This window comes from Hemibagrus wyckioides, linkage group LG22, assembly GCF_019097595.1.
Source record: "Hemibagrus wyckioides isolate EC202008001 linkage group LG22, SWU_Hwy_1.0, whole genome shotgun sequence".
Taxonomy (NCBI): Eukaryota; Metazoa; Chordata; class Actinopteri; order Siluriformes; family Bagridae; genus Hemibagrus; species Hemibagrus wyckioides.
The window spans coordinates 11,509,850-11,530,123 of record NC_080731.1 but is presented as its reverse complement, the minus strand read 5'-3'; the positions used below and the strand labels follow the sequence as shown (position 1 = coordinate 11,530,123).

Below are 20,274 nucleotides of genomic sequence, written 5' to 3'. Positions count from 1 at the left end.
TTCTCTTGGCCTCTCTGTCTCATATCAGGCTCTTCCCAGCCTCCTGCTAACATTTAATCTGTATGCTACCCCTAACCATGGCTGCTCCCCTCCAGATAGACCCATTCATTACACCTGGCCACATGACTGGAGGCAGAAGGAGTCCATTCATTACAAGCCAGCAAAGATGACAAAAAAGCCTGAAGAGAGGAAAGTTAATGAAGAAAAGGTGACAACAAAATCTCATAGGAATATGCTAGTCGTAAATTTATACAAACTGAAGTGCTAAATGGATACAGGTCCATGTGCATATAATTATATACATATAGAATGAGTGTATGTTAAGAAATGTGCAAAGTAATTTATTACATATACTACACATAAAAAATAAGGAGCATAAGGAGCATTAGAGAGATGGAGGGAGAGAGGGTTTGGCCAGTCGAGGCTGATAACTGAGACCACCATGCCTGTGTGTGACGCATATATAAAGACCACATGTTCTCTTGGTTGCCCCTGTGTCTGCTCTGTGCATTAGGGACGCTCTGCTACACTAAAAGCTCAATCAAGCACCATTCTCAGACCGCAGATCTGTATGGTGATAGACATAGTTCAGGAGATTTGCACAGTCTGCAAGTCTGGAGAAATGGTCGCTCTTTTAAAAACCCCAAAATTATGAGGCGGCAAACACGTGGAGTGTGTGGGACTGTGCGCATGTGTGTGTGTGTGTGTGTGTGTGTGCGTGCACGAACCCTGCACTGTGAAAGTGAGGTGTTGTGTAGTAAAAATGCTCTTTGGACCTTTTGGTTCTAAACACATAACAGGAAATACAAGAGAATTTTCTTCAACCCTAATGTGAGTAGCTGTTTGGGTGTGTACTGGGAAATCTCAGACACTCTGCTCATCTATTCTTCTCTGTTTTGTTAATCTTCTACTTCTTAAGCCATACCGCAACCTATAAGCTAAATAAAATGTATGATCATTTCATTTTTAGCTGTTTGATTAAAAACATGGTAGTGGGTAAGAAACACTACATCCAGTCTGACCTGCTGTTTTTATCCTGTCAAATATACCACACCTGACCGCATCTACTCTGATAGCCATCAAATTCCTTTCACAGTAGAGAATGCTGTGAGAAGCAAATTCCACGATGACTGTTTTGCTGGTACATTGGAGTAAACACGAATATCCTTTGTGGTTGGAAGTATAAGTGAAATCTCATCACCATATATTTTTCGGCAATTTGTATTGTTTACCGAGAAAATATAAGCAGCTGCCCAACAATCATGGAAGTGTTTCATTTGCCACGTCTAAGAACCATAATACCTTTTTTTCATGGACATCGGTCTGCTGTAACCAAATTTGTCTATATAACTAAGGTCGCAGAATCTATAGTCGGATTTATGATTTTTGACCCCTCAAAAAAACAAAAAAAAGCAACTGAAAACTAATTGTTTCTGATGTTAATGATAAAAAGACATGGGACATAAAAATCAGGCATTTCTCTGTTAGTAGATAATGTAACTTTGTGCAGACTTTATCTCATTGAACTGACTCCTTTTACGCAATTGCACTTTTTGACCATGCTGTACAACCATTGAGGGGAAATATTTATTTATAATCACACTACTAGACAAATAAAATTGCAATGAATTGTTTTCTTCTTAGCAATTTTGGCGTTTCTGATATATTTCCTAATGACGTGAATATTGTTTTAGATAAAAAAAAAAAACACATACAGTTTCTGCTATCATCCTTAATGAAAAGCACATAATAGCAAAAATATCCTCTTATGAAAGGCCTCTAGAGTTTAATTTCACCCCAAACACAGAAATAACGTGGAGCTTTTATTTGAAAGGTTATGTTAAATCCATACATGAACAATAACCACTTATAAGCTGATAGAATTTTACAAATCTGAAAAAGCAATGGTTCTAGTCTAGTTTAGACCAGTTTGTTAGTATACAGCTTTCAGTCTAATAGTCAGATTTCATCTTTGTTCCTGAAAGCAGAATACAGGATGAATGTAGTACAAATAGCACAGGAGCTTAAAGTGAAAGTAATGATACTGCAATTTCAGCAACCTATGACCCCACAACACACTTTCTATTCTCTCTGCAGAGAAAAGTTGGAAAGGGAAAGGGCAAAACAACACAGTCTTGTCCATAGGCCTTGAAAAGCAAGCTACTTTCTTGAGAGATAGATTTAGAAAGCTGCTTAGGGAATGTAAGGCGTGGACCATACACCCTCACAACACTGTAGTCTTTGTATCCCAAAGGCAGGTGTGACAGCTGAGTGCAGAGGGGTAGAGGGCAACTGTGAGGAACCACGAAGCCCATAGCTGTATTCTCACTTTTGAAGTGACAAAATTAGAACTCGTCATACTGATGGGAATTCCTGTGTGGAAGCTGAATTTGAGTCTTATGAAAAATGCAAAGTTTCCAAATGAAGAAGATTAAAGGCACAGTGTGTCAGGATAACAATTTGGCGTAGCAAAACTATCTGACATGGGTTTTACTTTGTGGGATGCTATACTGCTAAACTAATTTTTAGTGTTCTCTAATCAAGGATGGAGGTGGATATGAATCATTTATGACAGATCGGGAAACATGAATAAATGAGCTTTGAATAAATGGCAGAATGAATAAGATTGTAAACATACCACTGCAGTGACAGTCTGGTGTTATGGACTGCGCTTGTTGAAAATATGCCTTCTGAAGATGATTCAACCTCATAAAATATGGCCCTCCCTTCACTGTTCGTCTAATTTACAGAAAGTTGTCTGAGTAGATCTGCTTGAGTTCACAAGACTCTTACCATCTTGCTTCCCTAAACAAATCACATTCTTTAAACCCTTCGAACCACATTCACGTCAAAAGAGCAGCAGTGACGCATACAGGTGCTGTGGATTACTCTTGCATGGCCAACATCAATAACCCAAAAGACACAGTTGTTTCTATAGCCACTGCTGAGAATTGATTCACCCATAAGGATCAACATGACTAAGAGTGGCTATACTGACCAATAAATGGAGAAAAAAGTGAAGGAATTCATTTCGAAACTCAACCATTAACCATGAAGAAGTCTTGGAATGTTTGGTGCGAATGGTGTTTTGACTGTGTTAAGATGCTGTAGATCAAAATGTGTTACCAAAAAAGGCTTTGCTTGGTGTCACTCCTTTCTACTTTCTACAATTTCAAAAATGTGTGACATAGTAGGAGCAGGGGACTGTGTGGCCTGTACACCAACAGCTGCTCTGCTGATGATAGGGCACATGTAGGCCCTTCTGCTGCTCTCTGAGCCATTTAAATTTTAAAGGTCCTCTGAAGAGTCAGCTGTAGGTTCTCTGAGCATATGTGCATGCAGAGGGACAGCTCTCCAATCTCCTTGCCATATCTCCAAACTTATTAGCTTGGGAAACTCACATGAGAAAATTCTCTTTTAACTTGGTCCAGTGATTCAACCGGGTGCTTTATATCAGGGAAAATGGGAGCCCTTATTGCTAAGATGTTGCTGCCTACCATCAGCAGTTTGGTGTTTCTACCTGCAGCTAGTGTTGCCACAAAAAGAGGCTTCCACATGGAGGCCATGGTCTACTTCTTTACGATGTTCTTCACATCGGTAAGATACCTATACGCTTCAGTCCTATTAAGTTACAGTCATTAAGAGTACCTTTTTGCTTCATATATGCTGTAGCAATTAATAACAACTTATTCTTGTCATGGTAAAAAGTGAAAACTGTCTTTATCATGGATTAAAACATCTTTGGAGACAACAGCAGCAGTGCATGAACATGACATATTTGTCTATGAGAACATGTGTATTTTCTATGTATACTTCACATAAATAGCCATTAAGATTTATTTACGTAAATATCTTTATTTATGTAAATATCACTGACCTTTTAGATTAGATTAGATTAGATTAGATTAGATTAGATTAGATTAGATTAGATTAGATTCAACTTTATTGTCATTGTGCAGAGTACATGTACAGAGCCAATGAAATGCAGTAGCCTATGAATACAGTGTTCTTTAATTTCTCTATGATTAGGCTACAATAATATAGCACTGCAGATTTAATATTGTTGCACAATAATGGTAAGTAAATCTATTTAGATTAGAGGAAAAAAGGCATAAGCTCTTGTATTAAATATTTGAAGGTTTTCTATGTTTTAGATCTACCATGCATGTGATGGACCAGGCCTGTCTGTTCTGTGCTTCATGAAATATGAGATTTTGGAGTACTTCAGCGTTTATGGTACATCAGTCTCGATATGGGTTACATTATTAGGTAAGTCTAAATGTCTCAAGACCTGAAATGCCTTTTTTTTTGATAGATTCAAATAGATCTTGATAAATAAATGAGATAATAATTGGTAAGTTTGGAACTCTAGCCTGAACACCGGTGTGAGTGTTTCGAAAGTCATAGTTTTCCAGAATCTGGCAAACCGTTCCAATTGCACTGGACAGTGAATATTAATTTTTGCGAGTCATGCTAACAATATGACATGTGTTTATGTCTGGGATTCCAGCATGTCGTGTGAAGAGTGTGTACTCATTTTCTCTTCTTCCATGCACATACAGCTCTAGGAGATTTCGAAGAGCCTAAGCGCTCCACACTCACCATGTTTGGAGTGCTTACCTCTGCTGTGAGGATATACCAGGACCGCTGGGGCTACGGGATCTACTCTGGCCCCATCGGCACAGCTGTGCTCATGATCACAGTCAAATGGGTGAGAGAGAGAGAGAGAGAGAGAGAGAGAGAGAGAGAAAAGAACAATTGCAGATGCTGCTCATGAACTCAGAAACGTAGTATCATGTGATAAGAGCTGCAAAAAGGTTGCTGAGAATGAAAATGAAATTACTGGAGACTGCATTTCAAACATTTCCTGGACACCCAGATTTCAACAACAACGTTAATAGATTGGCTAACCAGGTTTATTTTGAAGGAAAATTACATGTGCAAATAATTCTTACAAAAACGAAAAATTTCATTACACGATACATCAAAAATACAGACACTATGACAGCTCTAACTGCTGCAGACACTTTCTTTATTCAAGCAGTCAGTTTTTCCAGGCATTGCACTCAAAGATGCTCCACCATGAAATTGTAACGATTACAAAATTTGTCCTCTTTTTGCTCCAGTTACAAAAAATGAAAGAAAAAAAGGGCCTGTACCCAGACAAAAGTGTGTACACTCAGCAAGTGGGACCAGGATGCTGCTTTGGAGCCCTGGCTTTGATGCTTCGCTTCTATTTTGAGGTAATTAATAGTAATACTGACTGTTTGTTTATTAAAGCAGTGGCTCTCCATGAAACCTAAAGCAAATGGGACTGATTTTGTATTTTTTTTTACAGTGTTGGACATCACAGCCCACCATTACCAAAACTGTATATAATTATTGTGTTCATTTTGACTGGTCACTTGAATTGCATGGTTTTAATCCAAACCTCAATTAATGAAAACAAGTAGGCCAAATGTCTTGGAGCAGTCTTACTGTTGGAGCAAATGTCTTGTCTTCAGGAATAAAAAATCTCTATAGCTCCAATATAAACCCAGAATATTATTGTTCAGCTTTGAAGACCTTCATTTTTCTTTTCTACAGGAGTGGGACTATGCTTATGTGCACAGTTTTTACCACCTGTCACTGGCAGTGTCCTTCGTACTTCTGCTTCCGAAGAAGAACCGCTATGCGGGGACGGGACGCAATGTAGCCAAACTCAACTGCTACACACTCTGCTGCTGTGTATGAAGCTGATTTACGCTGACACTCATTTCTTGTAGCGGTAGGGCTAGAAAGCATGGTGTTAGTTAAATAGCGGGACACAAAATATTTATTCACAGAGCATTAACTGCAGCATCCTAAACTGTTGTTGTTTTTGACTGGTTTGATCGCAGACATCGCAACCGCCGGTAAAAGCGAATGCTCGTACCATTTGGACGACACCCCAAAAGCCCTGGATGCGGGTATGCAGACCTGGCCTTCCATTTCACCACTCTCAGCCACGCACAATGTAACATGCAAAGATGTCTGCTACCAGCAATCCAACAGTGAGGACAGTTATATGACCTTCAGGCAAGCCAAGAATGTGTGGGGCGACACACTCAAGTACCACAACACAGACTTTAATGTTGAAAGGATGCCCTTGTAAAATTTCGAGCAAAAGGCTACTAAAGGCTTTGCCTCCAAATGTGTAGACATATGAAGCGGCCATATAAAAGCAGATAGTCGTAGGGTTAGTAAGACGGCTGACGTCCAGCTGGAAAGTTTACGAGTCGCGAAACATAGCAGACATTTTATTTCTCCAGAATGAATAAATTGTCTTTTAAGATGTACCTCAGGAGAGATTGCTTGTCTACATTTCTCTAAGAGAAATGGCCATTAAATGCAGTTAAAAAATGCTGAAAAATACCAGAACTAAAAAAAAAACAACCAAATCTTATTCTTCATATTTATTGCCATGTCATTTGGTACATCAGCCATCTGAACACAGCTGAAATAAACTGAAATGTTCCGGGAACAAGAAGCAAACAATCATGCTGATGTGTCTTGCAGCAGGTGGAAAGTAGTGTGTTTATTCCAGTGTACTGAGAGCATATTTTCAGAGCCCTTTTGAAATATATTACGTTGTATGTCAACAACTGTGTAAATAGATTTATTTATTCTAACGCCACTGCTAGTTCCAGGCTGTAATTTCATCATGATAGCTAACTTTTTTAACTACAAATTGTCGATTGCATTGGGAATGTTTATTTTTAATTAAAATGTTTTCTACAACTTGTATTTTGTTTCATTTACAAAGTGCTCCAGACAATTCATCTACATAATCCTCAGAGTTTCGAGCAACTAAAAAACCTTAGCAGTAATCCCCTTCACTTTTCGTCATCTGTCAAATTTCCATCCATTTAGTCTCGATCCATTAGCCTACTCCTACACTATCCAAAAATTACAAACGCACGCGACATGTTTTAGACAAAACAGTCTCCTGCCAAACGTGAATGAAATTTAGGTCCGCGAAGCATTTTTTGACCGTGGGCCAGGCCACTGGCTCGTGTGCCCAGAGAAAGGTGTTTTTGTCTGGGGGAAAGCTGCCAGCTCCTGTCTATCCTGGCTGCAAGTCCCGGTTCTGCCAAAACGAGTAACCTGACGCTTTTATTACGCCAGTATGAAGCACTTTTCAGCTCTTTTATGGCTACTGTCTGTTCAAAACCACTTTGTTTGTGGTTTAAGCCCTCACACATACACTACTGTGTAAAAGTCTAAAATTTATTTTTGTACATTTTGTGCATTAGCATGTTAGTAGAAAAGAAAGTCTTTTCCCTAGATTACCTAGAAATGTTTATACTTTAATAAAGTAGCTCAAATTTCTGATTAAAAACTAAAAGAAGCTTGCAATGAACTACCAGATTATTTTCTGAAAACATGTATTTTTACTGTTTTAAAGCAAAGACAAATTACGAATTGATTCCTTTTTTAATGATTCGCTCGTCTGCCTATTAACCCATCCGTCTGTATGCTTTTAACAGTCCTTCCTATCATAATTTGCTAGCCACACACTGAATGGCAGCTTGAATTTGATACCATCTGATGGGTACACCTGCTTGAAGCACAAGATGGAGACTTGAGCTGGCAGACAGGATGCACTGATCTGGAAGAGTTCTCAAGCTTCGCAACCCTAAAGCCAGAGCTTTCATCCATGCTTTAACTGACCATCATACAAGATTATCCATGTTAGCCTTTGATGAATGTGCTTGTGTACTTCTTTAAAATATTTTGGGCAGTGCAGAGCCTTTACTTAACTTAATCCCACTATGTCTGTTTAACCGACACTATTTCTGATGGAATCTGGCAATAAGGATCACATCCAAAATGATTTTGCTAGGATTTTTTTGTTGTTGCTTCTGTGCTACAGTCTATAAGAGAATTTTAACAAGCCTGACTCTTGACTCAACTGCACACAGCAGGCACATTAAGTCCCATGAACTCTGTGGTTTATTCTTCTGACAGCTGCACTATTGTTCAGCCCCCTTGTCAGTGACTGGACTGCACTGGATGGTCAATTACAGATTATAACTGATGTCTACATTTTCCAGAGAAAAAATGCTATCATCTTGGATAAGGGCATACGAAAAATATCTGAATTACAGACACCATATGATAAGTGATGCTCTATTGTTATTGTGCCAAAAAGTCTAGGGATCTCCTCTAGAGACTCAAAATATGTGTTGCACCATTTGTTTGAGGTTGTATGGTAGTCTCTGACAGGGACTTGGGATCAGCTGTTGGGGTGTTTCTAGACATCACAGCCCCCTCCTCTCTCTCGCTCTCAGCTGCTCTCCCAGCCGCTGAAGAACAGCTGCTCTGAACAAAACAAGACCTCTCGCAACTGTACTGAGCTAGCCATAGACCAAGCATAATTAAGGAATGATCTTCCAAAAACCTAGGTTATTTTTCTACAAATGCTTCCCCCTGAACAAACATGTAGGAGACTCACACACTGTGTGGCTTTGTTATAGCCACAGCAGCTGTCTGAGGAGCACCTCTCATTTATTTAGCTCAGTTTGCACAACAAAATGTTCAGTATATAAAACCTCTCCAGTCCAAGCCCATGATGGAGAGTTACAGGATATGGAGAGTTATACTGCAATGAACTGCTTTATTTTGTCTATAGTATTCTAATTTTAACATAATTGTTCCGAGTAAAAAGAGCTCATTCATAGAAATTTGTATGGCGGATGCTCCACCTAATCTAATACTAATAATAAACTAATTAAAAACATGCTGTTAATAAACAAAGTATTGACGGTCAGCACTTGGTAACAGTCAGCAACTTTTTCACCATGGGAAACTTCAGGCACCTTCAGGACACAGGACTTTGCTTTTTGTGGTGTTTCAGTATTATGACTAGATGAGTTGTTCTGGCATATTAAATTAAGAAGAGAGGAAAAAAGAGAGGCAGAGGAGGGAACAACTGTGTACATATACATATACAAATATTTACAATCTATATTTCTGACTGGGTACCAAAGGATACCCTGAATAATTTTTGGTCAAAACAATGTTACATAACCATAAAACATACACGCAAATCCCAGGCTACCATATTAAATGTCAACATAAAACCTATATGAAGTAGTGAATAGTAGACTTGGTATGTTTTGGGAATCTCAGGCAGATCCTATCACAATTGCTATCACAATTTAAATGTCTGTCAGAAAACATGGTGTCTGCAGCTTTAATACACAATGTTTCGTTTTCTTCTAGTTAATAGGCCTATAATTTTATTTCTATTTTTATAATGAGCTTAGTTACAGCTACTTTCTAGATTTATTTACCCAGCAGTAGCAAACTTTTAGTGGAAAAATGTTTGTTTACCTGCAGCCTACAGCAACACAGCACCGTAACAATAGTCAGTAAGATGACCGCAGCTATGATTCCACCTGTGATGACCACCGTTCCGGCTGTCATTCGAAATCTTCTCCATCAACAAGAGAAAAAGTAAGAATTTCCACAAAAATTCCCTGTTTTTTTTTTTTTTTTTTGGAGTGAGCATTTGTGTGTGAGCATCAATGTGCATTTGTTTCCCTGGGCGGACCAGGCATAACATTATGACCACCTGCCTAATATTGTGTTGGTCCCCCTTTTGCTGCCAAAACAGCCCTGACCCCTCATGCGCTGTGTATTCTGACACTTTTCTATCAGAACCAGCATTAACGTCTTCAGCAATTTGAGCAACAGTAGCTCGTCTGTTGGATCGGATCACACGGGCCAGCCTTCTCTTCCCACGTGCATCAATGAGCCTTGGCCACCCATGACCCTGTCCCCGGTTCACCACTGTTCCTTCCTTGGACCACTTTTGATAGATACTGACCACTGCAGACCGGGAAAACCCCATAAGAGCTGCAGTTTTGGAGATGCTCTGATCCAATGGTCTAGCCATCACAATTTAGCCCTTGTCAAACTCGCTCAAATCCTTACACTTGTCCATTTTTCCTGCTTCTAACACATCAACTTGTTCACTTGCTGTCTAATATATCCCACCCACTAACAGGTGCCATGATGAGGAGATAATCAGTGTTATTCACTTCACCTCTCAGTGCTATCATGTTATGCCTGATTGATGTGTGTGTGTGTATATATATATATATATATATATATACATATATATATATATATATATATATATATATATATATACATATATATATATACATATATATACATATATATATATATATACATATACATATATATATATATATATATACATATATATATATATACATATATATATATATACATATATATATATATATATATATATATATATACATATATATACATATATATACATATACATATATATATATATATATATATATATATATATATATATATATATATATATATATATATATATACACACATAGGATGTTCAGGATGTCTTTGGGGTGGACACACTATGACACTACTTCTTGTTATTTTATTTCCTACATGTTGTCAGGCAACAAAGACAGTGACAGTTGCAGGATAAGAAGATAAGATCATTTATTAATTATGTTCATCATTTGTGACATGCAAACAGAGTTACTTAAGCAAAAGACATAGAACAATGAACCTCAAACATTTATAAGCATACACCCAATAGTAAAAGACTATGAGACATGATGCAGTCCATTGTGGCCGCGTTTGTAGGCCTCTCTGTGTTACCTTTTTAGGGAAGTGACGCACTGTGTTTCAGCCTAACCTACACTTTACAGATTACATACATGTAAGATTGTTAATTACTTTTCAATTAGAATGTTATAATCCTTTTATACTGCAGTTCAAACTAAATAAAATATAACCACCAACACACAACAAGACTCTAAGACTCTTACTCTGTGTTTCAGGTTAAACTCGTGCATAAGACTCATTAGACAATTCATGAGGGCCAGTATAACTTTATTTCTACTTTCAGACATGTGGTTAGCAGTTAAGGCCCAAGCCTCCAAAGTTCCTCCAGGAGTATGGAGGTTTAGAAGTGCGAGCTGCCGGCTCCGAGTGGTGTGTGATGCAAAGCGGGGCAATGCGAGGTCCAGTGTAACTTAGAGACTGCCTCTGATGCAGGAGCTTCTTCACTACGTCACTCACCTTGTAAAAAAAACTGTGGTTATCATTAATATACACAGCTTAATTTTTAAAAAAAATATGCTATTTTATGTAATATGATACAATTACAGGGTTAGTTATTTTAAACAAATGGTTATATTTTCTCATCTTTGCACAAATATTCAACAAGCAACACAAATATTATTTAACAATACACCTGTGCTCCTGACTAGAAACAGGAAGTGTTTATTTAATTTCCATTTCAGACAATTAGATGAAAGGCTGGTCATTAAGTTGGAATACCTGTTCCTTGCTCCTGACCGGATCTTGCGTGTATTCAACAGGTTGAAATCTCCCCTCCACATCCTCTCTGCTTGAGGCACTTACAGAGTCTGTTTTCGCCTGGCTGTCAGTGTCGTGTCTGAGGACTGTCCTCTCAAGCTTATTGGAGAGTCTGGAAATGCGGAGGCAGCAGTTACAGGTAACCACAACGAATTATGCCACGGTGGCACAGAATACAGAAACAATTCTGTGAGTTAAGTGTGAATATGCTCATGTAAACCAAAGAAATCCGTTTCCCACCTTGACACAGGAAAGCTTGCTAGTTTCCAGGTCTGGATCCGCTCCATCAGCTGAGCTTTGACTGTTTGAGCCATGCCACTGGATATGACATCTGACAGAGAGCAGCCTGGGAAAAGTCTGAGCAGCAGAGGGACGAGCTGACCACAGACATTCAGAATAACACACACCACATAACACATTTGATACACATTTCATCTGCATAAGGCTTGCTTTCATTTTCTATTTTTTCCATTCTATTAACCAAGAATGCTCCATCTTACTTTTCAGTGTGTTTAATAATATACGTTCACATAACACTTCACATCATGCCAGTACTCAAAAAAAAAATTTTTTATTTACAGTTCATATATAATTGGACAGTGACATTTGGCTCTATACTTACTTTGAGATCCAGCAATTTCTTTGAAGTCAAAATACAAAATGGCAACTTAATTTAAGAACATTTCAATTGGATGAACCATACTTTCCATATACTGTACTGTAGTTCTTCTTTCAAAGGACCATAAGTAAATTAGCATTTGGCTCCTTATAGCCCTCACACAAGAGAAATAAATGAAGGTCCAGCATTGCTTCTAGATGTGGAGCTTGAATCTGGATTCTATTTATGTTGTCTTTCAACATAAGGACTAAAGTAAAGCAGACCTTTTTAAGGCTGGAAAATCACAATAAATCACTTATATACATAGCCAAAACATTAAGCCTTAAAGGCCACACAGCCAAAATATTAAGCCTTATGAATAAAAAGGCCAGTCTGTCATTTGAAAAAAAAAAAAAAAATACATAAAAACCTGTTGGGTTTTGGAACAAAATATTATGGATAGATGAGACAAAGATTTATCTGTACCCGAGTGATGGAATGAGGAAAGTCTGGACGGGAAAAAAGAAAATGATTGTGATCCAAAGCATACCACCTTATTTGTGAAGCATGGTGACATCAGCAGTTTGACTGCCTGTGAAACTGTATTGCTTGTTTTTATTGATGATGAGGAGACCATTGCACGATGAATCCTCAAGTATACAGGAGCATCTAAACAAATTCTTAAAAATGCTTCAGTTTGATGCTTTTTAAACTTTTCCAGAGATATAAAAACTATGGACAGAATTCTGAAGATGAGACTTAAACAGACACAATGGGATTAAAGGTTTAAGTACTGATCAGTGCACATGTGGGTATCTTAGTGGTGTGGTCAAATCCCACTAAGCCCTTGAGCAATGGGTCATTAGTCTTACCCACAAAGAGCAATATTTGTTTAATTGATCAGTCTGTCTTTAAAGAACTTAAACAAATTAATAAATGAAAAATATGTGAACTTAAATATACACTTCCTGTCCCATGTAATGGTAGACTGTTAGATACAGTAAATTCATTGTATATACAGTGAACATAAAAAAGACACACGTTCCTGTTAAAATTGCAGTTTTTCGCTATGTAAATAGTAAAACGTTCACAAAAATATATGACAACAATTTAATTCAAGTGAAAAAGAAACATTTTAAAGGACAAAAACTGAGAAATTCTGGTTGCATTGGTGTTTATAGCCCTTAAATTATACCTATAAATAATAAATAATACCTGTATTACCTTTTCATTATAATATAGCACTCAGTCATTTTACATAATTTTAGCACATCATGATTTGGCAAGTTTATTCCACTCTTCCTTACAAATATGCTCCAGATCCTTTAAACTGCATGGAGATCTTCTTTACACAGCCCTCTTCATGTCATTCCACAGGAGGCATGCAGATTCTGTGCCAAAATATAGGTTTTTGGAGCAGAGCATGAAGCTGCCATCACCATGCTTCACTGTGGGTATGGTGTCCTTAGTGTGATAGGATAAGGATTGTCTTATTTTTGTATGGTTAATTCTGAGCAAAGCCACATACCCCACTATAAAAAGGTGTGCAAGTTTTTCTTCTATATTTCTTTTTCCATAAAATGTTTCTACTGGCGTTTCAGTAAATCTTGTTGGTTGCTATATCACATTAAAGGTGGAACAAGATCTGATTTCATTTATCCTGCAATTTCAAAAGGGATGTGTAGACTTTTAATGCTCCTATGTGCCCACCTTCTGTGGTTCAGATCCCACTCATACCACACTTGCCACTTTTAGACCCTTAAGCCTTTTGCCAGTTGTTATTTGATTTGGAAAAAATGTAAATGAAGTTTTTTCTTCCACATGCAGTTGTGCCACTGGCCAATTACAGACAGTGTTCTTCAATTTACAATATTACCCTTCATTCTGCTTGGATGAACAAGTGCAGATGAACTTGCCTCATCATTAGCAGGGTCTAAGATGAGAGCACTGACAGCATCCTGTGTGGCTTCCTCCATACGCTGCAGCTTGAAGAGAGCCTTAACCCGATTCCCATAGTACTGAGATACACCAGGGTTGTACTTGATGGCCAGAGAAAACTTGTCTGCTGCGTCCTGAAAATTCCTAAGTACATTACATAAGAATAAACTGTAAGTGCCATAATAAGTGCAGTGTTGAATATATAGTCTGCGTATAATAGTTCAATAGGTTCTCAATACTAACATGCCCTTTAAATAATAAATGCAACTTGCCTGGGTATACTGTCAACAACAGCGTGGCATGAGACGTTACTACCACGAAGTTGATGATTTTCCAAAAGTCTTTTATTCCTCTTACAGCACAACAATTTGCAATCCCTATAATTTTACCTGCCACCAGCCTGACACTGGGGGCTAACTAAATCTATATTCACAGAAAATCACCATTACATAATCTGTTTATATGGAATCAACCATACAAGTCCCTATTGAATCAGCTGTTAGAATATAAATGATAAAGTATTCGAGTGAGTGCATTAATAGAAACTTGATTTCACCCACACTACTGCTGCTATTACTGAAATTTAACCCATACCTTCAGACAATACAGAGAATTGAACAGTACAGTAATAAAGAGCCTTTTTTTAATGTTAAGAACCAAGTTAGTATCACCATGTTTAAGATGACCTGTGCAAAACTTCATTATATCAGGTAAACTTACAGGTTCTCATAACTGTGCAGGCCCAGTGTGTTGTGAATAACAGCCAAACGAAGGCAAATGGCTGTATTTTTGGGGTCCAACTCCTCAGCCTGCTGGTAGTCAGCCAGGGCAAAAAGCCACTCCTTCTGCCTAAAGAAACAGTCTGAAGTAAAAGAAATATGGTTATGGGTATACAAATTGAGCAATGGTTTTGGGAGGTGAACTCGATCTTAAGTAAATAAAAGAGACTAATTTCTAAAATACCTATAAATAATCAAATTGGATTATGTTGTAATGTATAGTTGATCCACTCTTACATTTAAATGGAATATATTGTAAAACACACCAAATATAAATTTCCTACTGGTTGAAATGAAAATAAAAACCCACTTCCAATATATAATGTATAAAGCCTAAAGTCGCTAAACCCACACCCCTACTCATACCTCCTCGGTTAATAAAGAGCCCACTCTCATCTCTCTGCTCATGGATGGCTTTCGTGAGAAGCATGGTGGCCTCGCTGTAGAAGCCTTGGGTGAAGCACTGGACCGCGAAATCATTGTAAGCGAGCACTAGTTGGACATGAGCATCTTGTTCCAGATCCTTAGACTCCTCGGGCTTTTCCCCCTCGGGATGTTTTGCTCCATCATCACAGAACTCCACAGCAAGCATCAGATCCTCTATAGCAGCAGTGAAATCTTTCAGTCTGCGGTACAGTATCCCTCTGTAAAGAGATATATTTGCTGAAAGGGAGTACTGAATTTAATGATAAGAAAAAATAGGGTTACAAAACCCTCCATATTGTAGACTTGCCACTAAAATTATAGTGTTACTTATATACTTTTCATACACTATATTGCCAAAAGTATTCGCTCACCCATCCAAATAATCAGAATCAGGTGTTCCAATCACTTCCATGGCCACAGGTGTATAAAATCAAGCACCTAGGCATGCAGACTGTTTTTACAAACATTTGTGAAAGAATGGGTCGCTCTCAGGAGCTCAGTGAATTCCAGCGTGGAACTGTGATAGGATGCCACCTGTGCAACAAATCCAGTCGTGAAATTTCCTAAATATTCCACAGTCAACTGTCAGCTGTATTATAAGAACGTGGAAGTGTTTGGGAACGACAGCAACTCAGCCAGGAAGTGGTAGGCCACGTAAACTGACGGAGCGGGGTCAGCGGATGCTGAGGCGCATAGTGCGAAGAGATCACCAACTTTCTGCAGAGTCAATCGCTACAGACCTCCAAACTTCATGTGGCCTTCAGATTAGCTCAAGAACAGTGCGCAGAGAGCTTCATGGAATGGGTTTCCATGGCCGAGCAGCTGCATCCAAGCCATACATCACCAAGTGCAATGCAAAGCGTCGGATGCAGTGGTGTAAAGCACGCCGCCACTGGACTCTAGAGCAGTGGAGACGCGTTCTCTGGAGTGACGAATCGCGCTTCTCCATCTGGCAATCTGATGGACGAGTCTGGGTTTGGCGGTTGCCAGGAGAACGGTTCTTGTCTGACTGCATTGTGCCAAGTGTAAAGTTTGGTGGAGGGGGGATTATGGTGTGGGGTTGTTTTTCAGGAGCTGGGCTTGGCCCCTTAGTTCCAGTGAAAGGAACTCTGAATGCTTCAGCATACCAAGACATTTTGGACAATTCCATGCTCCCAACATTGTGGGAACAGTTTGGAGCTGGCCCCTTCCTCTTCCAACATGACTGTGCACCAGTGCACAAAGCAAGGTCCATAAAGACATGGATGACAGAGTCTGGTGTGGATGAACTTGACTGGCCTGCACAGAGTCCTGACCTCAACCCGATAGAACACCTTTGGGATGAATTAGAGCGGAGACTGAGAGCCAGGCCTTCTCGTCCAAAGTCAGTGTGTGACCTCACAAATGTGCTTCTGGAAGAATGGTCAAAAATTCCCATAAACACACTCCTAAACCTTGTGGACAGCCTTCCCAGAAGAGTTGAAGCTGTTATAGCTGCAAAGGGTGGACTGACGTCATATTGAACCCTATGGATTAGGAATGGGATGTCACTTAAGTTCATATGCGAGTCAAGGCAGGTGAGCGAATACTTTTGGCAATATAGTGTACATATCTCCTGATAAAACCTTCACCATATCAAACGTTTGTTTTTTTAATAATGAAAGTATTAGTTTATCAGTCTTTATTACTTTCTTTGTCTTATTTCTGGGGCGATTATAGCTGAAACCATGAAACGATAATATTTTACAATGAATGCATTAATATAAACCCCTGTTTTGAACTGCAGCTGGTGCTGTCACATTTGCTCTTACCAATGTAATACTTTCTGACCAATAAGAATCAAGAATGCAACAACGTAGGGGTGTAAATTATAAAAAATAAATTGCAATAAGCATACAATCACTTGTTCATCAACATCCACGATAAAATGTTGACGGGAACACTAAATTAAAGATAAACTTTCTTTTCTGTGATGCTAGACTATACAAGCCTGTGATCTTGTGATCTGTTCCTTTGATGGTGAAGAAGGGCTTAGCTGTGTACACCATATTCTCATTCTAAAATAACATGGCAGCAAAACATTTGGCTCACCCAACTAAAACTGTGCGCTAGTATCACCTCACCTAAAAAGGTAATGTTGCGCATTTTCAGGGTTCAGCTCTAGAGCTGTGGTAATCTTTGCCAGGGCATCAGACAGCTCTCCCTCCACAGCTTTAGTCACTGCCTGCTGGCGAGCGCGCTCGGCTCCCTGCTCCATCATCTCCAGCAAGGCCCGCGCCTCCGGACAGCTCGGATTAAGCTTCAGAGCCGACTTTAGGTCATAGTAACATAGCATGGGCTGAGGAGAAGCAGTCACCTTTAGATGAACTTCGTAACACAGAAGCTTTTCATTTTTGTTGCTTCATTTTTAAACTTTTCTTTTTATGTAATGAAGTGAGAGATTTGACCTGTCTGAGTTGGTGGTGTAAACGTGCTCTAAGCGTGAAGAGGTCGGCTGATGGAGTTTCACTCTCGAGCCAGTTAGTGACCAGTCGCATAGCGTCAGAGTAACGACCCAGTGCGGTCAGACATGCCAAGCTACGGAGAGATTTATGGAGAGTTTTATTTATGACATGATGATACACCAAGTACAACGTACACACCAAATTTCACTTTTCTCCCATTTTAGGATGAAGATAGAGGACCTAAATGGAGGCTCAGAACAACTGTAACGGAGAAATCTTTAATAGACTTACAGCTCCCCCTTCTGGTGGGTGAGATTAACATCACAAAGAAAGTCAGATGTCTAGGTTTAACTGAATCAGTACTTAAAGATTTAGCAACAGATGGCAACAGAGGTGTACAAACCTTCTCATGTGATAAGGTCTAAAGTCAGGCTTCAGTTCAACTGCCTTAGCAAAAGACTGCAAAGCCTCAAGGAACATTCCCCGGTCACAATAACACTGGCCCTGTTGGTATAAAGAACACATCCGAGCTTAAATCTTAACTTGAATGTCTAGACAATGTTGAGATCGGAGATGTTATCATAAACGTTTAAAGCTAATTTCATATCTAGATAAATTTTTTTATTCAGATTAATACTAAACATCATAAATTATTCTACATCTGGCACTTACATGATTCAATATTATATTATGCTTTACTATATTAGACCATGAAACCATTATAGTTACCTGCAGGTAATAAACAAAGGCAAGGCGATGAAAATGGGCCTTTTTCTGTGGTTCCAGGTTGCAGGCATGCTTATAATCGAGGGCTGCAGACTTGAAGTCGCACAGCTGAAGATAGGCCTCTGCTCTCGCTACATAAAGCTGAGTCTTCACGGGAAAATATATCAGAGGTAATTATGTACACTTCTCTGAATATTCAGTTTGACTGTATTAGTACTTATTACAGTCTTGTTTCTACCTGTTCTGTTTGTAGTGTTATGGCTTTTGTGAAGCAAATGACAGCCCTCTCAAACTCTAGCTGATCTACAGCCTTTATACCTGCTTGATAACTGCAAAACACACAAGCCAAGTCAATATACTTGTATCACTGGAAATGCTGTAAAATAACTTTAAAAACAAAAAAGGTTACTGAGTATTTGCTTTGTCCTTTATGATAAGGTCACCACACAAATGTCTGCTCTGCTTGACCTCTGAAGTCTCTGAAAAGAGTTTCTGGAGTGCATGTTGTTGAGAAGATGGGCATTTTGGCTCTGATTTCTTTGAGTCATCCATCTTAGACAAGTTAAGAAATAAACATTTTACACTGGATTTTATACAGTTAAGTAAAAGGATCTGTAAATCTTTAGGATAAAATAAAATTGAACTCAATCTATATTTCCAAAAGTTTTAGGACACCCCTCCAAATCATTGAATTCAGGGGTTGGGCTTGGCCACTTAGTTCCAGTGAAAGGAACTCTTAATGCTTCAGCATACCAAGAAATTTTGGATATTTTCATGCTCCCAACTTTGTGGGAACAGTTTGGGGATGACCCCGCAACGTCCATAAAGACATGGATGAGCGAGTTTGGTGTGGATGAACTTGACTGGCCTGCACCTCAACCTGATAGAACACCTTTGGGATGAATTAGAGCGTAGACTGTGAGCTGTTACAAAACTAGGTCGTCTAGCTATACATGCACATGAATGTAATATGGAGTTGGCCTGGTTGGTCTGGTGTACAGTCATGTTGGAACAGGAAGGGGTCATCCCCAAACTGTTCCCACAAAGTTGGGAGCATGAAATTGTCCAGAATGTCTTTGTATGCTGAAACATTAAGAGTTCCTTTGACTGGAACTAAGGGGCCGAGCACCACCCCTGAATTCAATTACTTGGAAGGGCGTCCCAAAACTTTTGGCAATATAGTGTATAACAGAAATAGCATAATCCCACTTTTTTGTATGTTGTAATAGCATGTCAGTTTACTCCTATAAAATTAGACTCTTTCTTTTTCCCCTCTGATTCCCAGTATTTTCTAAAGATATCAAGCTGATACTGATACTAAATATCAGTCTTAATACCATCTTACTAAATATAAATCCATTTCAGATAAATTGTAAAACAGAAATCCTCTTTTCCCCCCAAACCTCTTACAGGAGACACGGAAGAAAAACACACAAAAAAATAAACAAACAGCCCTCTACCATAGTACACCTTATAGAAATATCCGGTTTGTTTTAGCTCTTGTATTATCACATAAAACTTCATTCTAAACCCATGTACGTTTGCTATTGTTATAAAATAGTTATAATAAATTTACACAGTACACAATTTGTTTATACAAACCTCGCACAGGTTTTTCGAACTCATGTTTCCTGAGCATTCGCCTTATTTTATTAAATTTGATTATTATTTGGAGAAAATCTTCATAAATAGAGATCTGTTCCCATTGTGTATCTGGGGCTATAGTTTTAAACTGACAGATTATATTTTTTTCCACACCTAAATAAAAACCTGTTAATAAAATCCTTTCCCTCACTTTCAGAAACATAGTAGCTATGGGAACTGAAGAATGCGAGCAACTGAATCATTTCGAATGAATCTTTTAAAGTGAATCATTAGCCTAAAATTGAATAAGAATTTTCTTTCTTAAATCTTTAGCAACATTAATAACTCAAAAAAAAAAATTTTTTTTAGTGTATTTTTCTGGACA

At 38.5% G+C, this 20,274-nt stretch overlaps 2 protein-coding genes across 4 annotated transcripts; one reads left to right on the top strand and one right to left on the bottom strand.

The window, feature by feature from the left end:
* Window positions 1-3,182: 3,182 nt before the first annotated feature.
* mymk (myomaker, myoblast fusion factor) lies at window positions 3,183-6,720 on the top strand. Of its 2 annotated transcripts, none has more exons than XM_058375352.1 (6): window positions 3,183-3,597; window positions 4,155-4,269; window positions 4,563-4,711; window positions 5,127-5,243; window positions 5,587-5,767; window positions 5,880-6,005. In XM_058375352.1, the coding sequence occupies exons 1-5, from the start codon at window positions 3,463-3,465 to the stop codon at window positions 5,731-5,733; spliced, it is 663 nt and encodes a 220-aa protein (XP_058231335.1). In that variant the 5' UTR covers window positions 3,183-3,462; the 3' UTR covers window positions 5,734-5,767; window positions 5,880-6,005. The 2 variants fall into 2 exon arrangements, with proteins under 2 accessions (XP_058231335.1, XP_058231334.1); XM_058375351.1 differs by having other exon boundaries at window positions 3,187-3,597; window positions 5,587-5,727; window positions 5,880-6,720.
* Window positions 6,721-10,518: 3,798 nt separating this feature from the next.
* Window positions 10,519-20,132, bottom strand: LOC131343021 (tetratricopeptide repeat protein 16). Of its 2 annotated transcripts, XM_058374368.1 has the most exons (13): window positions 19,908-20,132; window positions 18,715-18,857; window positions 18,544-18,634; window positions 18,309-18,452; window positions 17,983-18,083; window positions 17,583-17,712; window positions 17,259-17,473; window positions 15,097-15,374; window positions 14,672-14,813; window positions 13,930-14,095; window positions 11,656-11,792; window positions 11,377-11,527; window positions 10,519-11,115 (listed from the first exon to the last, which is right to left on the bottom strand). In XM_058374368.1, the coding sequence occupies exons 1-13, from the start codon at window positions 19,929-19,931 to the stop codon at window positions 10,951-10,953; spliced, it is 1,887 nt and encodes a 628-aa protein (XP_058230351.1). In that variant the 5' UTR covers window positions 19,932-20,132; the 3' UTR covers window positions 10,519-10,950. The 2 variants fall into 2 exon arrangements, with proteins under 2 accessions (XP_058230351.1, XP_058230352.1); XM_058374369.1 differs by lacking the exons at window positions 10,519-11,115; window positions 11,377-11,527; window positions 11,656-11,792; ... (1 more) ...; window positions 14,672-14,813; window positions 15,097-15,374 and adding an exon at window positions 15,481-16,661.
* Window positions 20,133-20,274: the final 142 nt, after the last annotated feature.

What these genes read in the sequence shown, in the direction of transcription:
- mymk (XM_058375351.1), top strand. Translation starts at nt 3,463, where the DNA reads ATGGGAGCCCTTATTGCTAAGATGTTGCTGCCTACCATCAGCAGTTTG. An exon ending in TCATGATCACAGTCAAATGG is followed by an intron (nt 4,712 to 5,126) that starts GTGAGAGAGAGA and finishes TTTTTGCTCCAG; the next exon opens with TTACAAAAAATGAAAGAAAA. An exon ending in GCTACACACTCTGCTGCTGT is followed by an intron (nt 5,728 to 5,879) that starts GTATGAAGCTGA and finishes GTTTGATCGCAG; the next exon opens with ACATCGCAACCGCCGGTAAA.
- LOC131343021 (XM_058374368.1), bottom strand. Translation starts at nt 19,931, where the DNA reads ATGAGTTCGAAAAACCTGTGCGAG. An exon ending in TAACACTACAAACAGAACAG is followed by an intron (nt 18,453 to 18,543) that starts GTAGAAACAAGA and finishes TTTCCCGTGAAG; the next exon opens with ACTCAGCTTTATGTAGCGAG. An exon ending in CGGTCAGGAGCAAGGAACAG is followed by an intron (nt 11,116 to 11,376) that starts GTATTCCAACTT and finishes TTTTTTTACAAG; the next exon opens with GTGAGTGACGTAGTGAAGAA.